This window comes from Nematolebias whitei, chromosome 14 (assembly GCF_014905685.2).
Source record: "Nematolebias whitei isolate Nwh7 chromosome 14, NemWhi1, whole genome shotgun sequence".
Classification (NCBI taxonomy): Eukaryota; Metazoa; Chordata; class Actinopteri; order Cyprinodontiformes; family Rivulidae; genus Nematolebias; species Nematolebias whitei.
Genome location: NC_056511.1, coordinates 4,409,810 through 4,410,512, shown reverse-complemented (window position 1 = coordinate 4,410,512; position 703 = coordinate 4,409,810). Strand labels below are relative to the sequence as shown.

The 703-nt window shown below is 40.8% G+C and overlaps 1 protein-coding gene across 1 annotated transcript in view; it reads left to right on the top strand.

Moving 5' to 3' along the window:
- LOC119420783 (putative uncharacterized protein DDB_G0277255) overlaps nt 1-299 on the top strand; it is a 4,876-nt gene extending 4,577 nt beyond the window's left edge. The window contains exon 6 of the mRNA XM_037688209.1: nt 20-299. Coding sequence (XP_037544137.1) covers nt 20-299 — 280 coding nt within the window. The remainder of the gene's footprint in view (nt 1-19) is intronic.
- Nucleotides 300-703: the final 404 nt, after the last annotated feature.

The window sequence follows — 703 nt, the reverse complement described above, 5'->3', positions numbered from 1 at the left end:
CCAACAACTACACCTCAAGCTCCAACAACAACTGCTACACCAACAACAACAAGTCGGTTACCAACAACTACAACATCTACACCAACATCTTCAATTCAAGCACCAACAACTACAACTGCTACACCAACAACAACAAGTCAGTTACCAATAACTGCAACATCTACACCAACAACTACAACTGCTACACCAACAACAACAAGTCAGTTGCCACCAACTACAAATGCTACACCAATAACTTCAACTCAAGCACCATCAACTACAACTGCTACACCAACAACAAGTCAATTGCCAACAACTAGAAATGCTACACCAACACCTACAACTCAAGCACCAACAATTACAACTCAAACACCAACAAGTGCAACTGCTACTCCAACAACTACAACTCAAGCACTAATAACCACAACTGTTAAACCAAACACCACAACTCAAGCACCATCAACCACGACTGCAGAACAAACGACCACATCTCAAGCAACAACATCAGCAACAATGCAACCAACAACATCAACAACAATGCAAGCTCCAACAACCACAACTGCTACACAAACAACTATAACTCAAGCGCCAACAACTAGATTTTCTACACCAACAACAAGTCAATTACCAACAACTACAACATCTACACCAACAACTGCAACTAAAACACCAACAACTACAACTGCTACACAAACAACAACAAGTCAATTGCCAACAACTACAA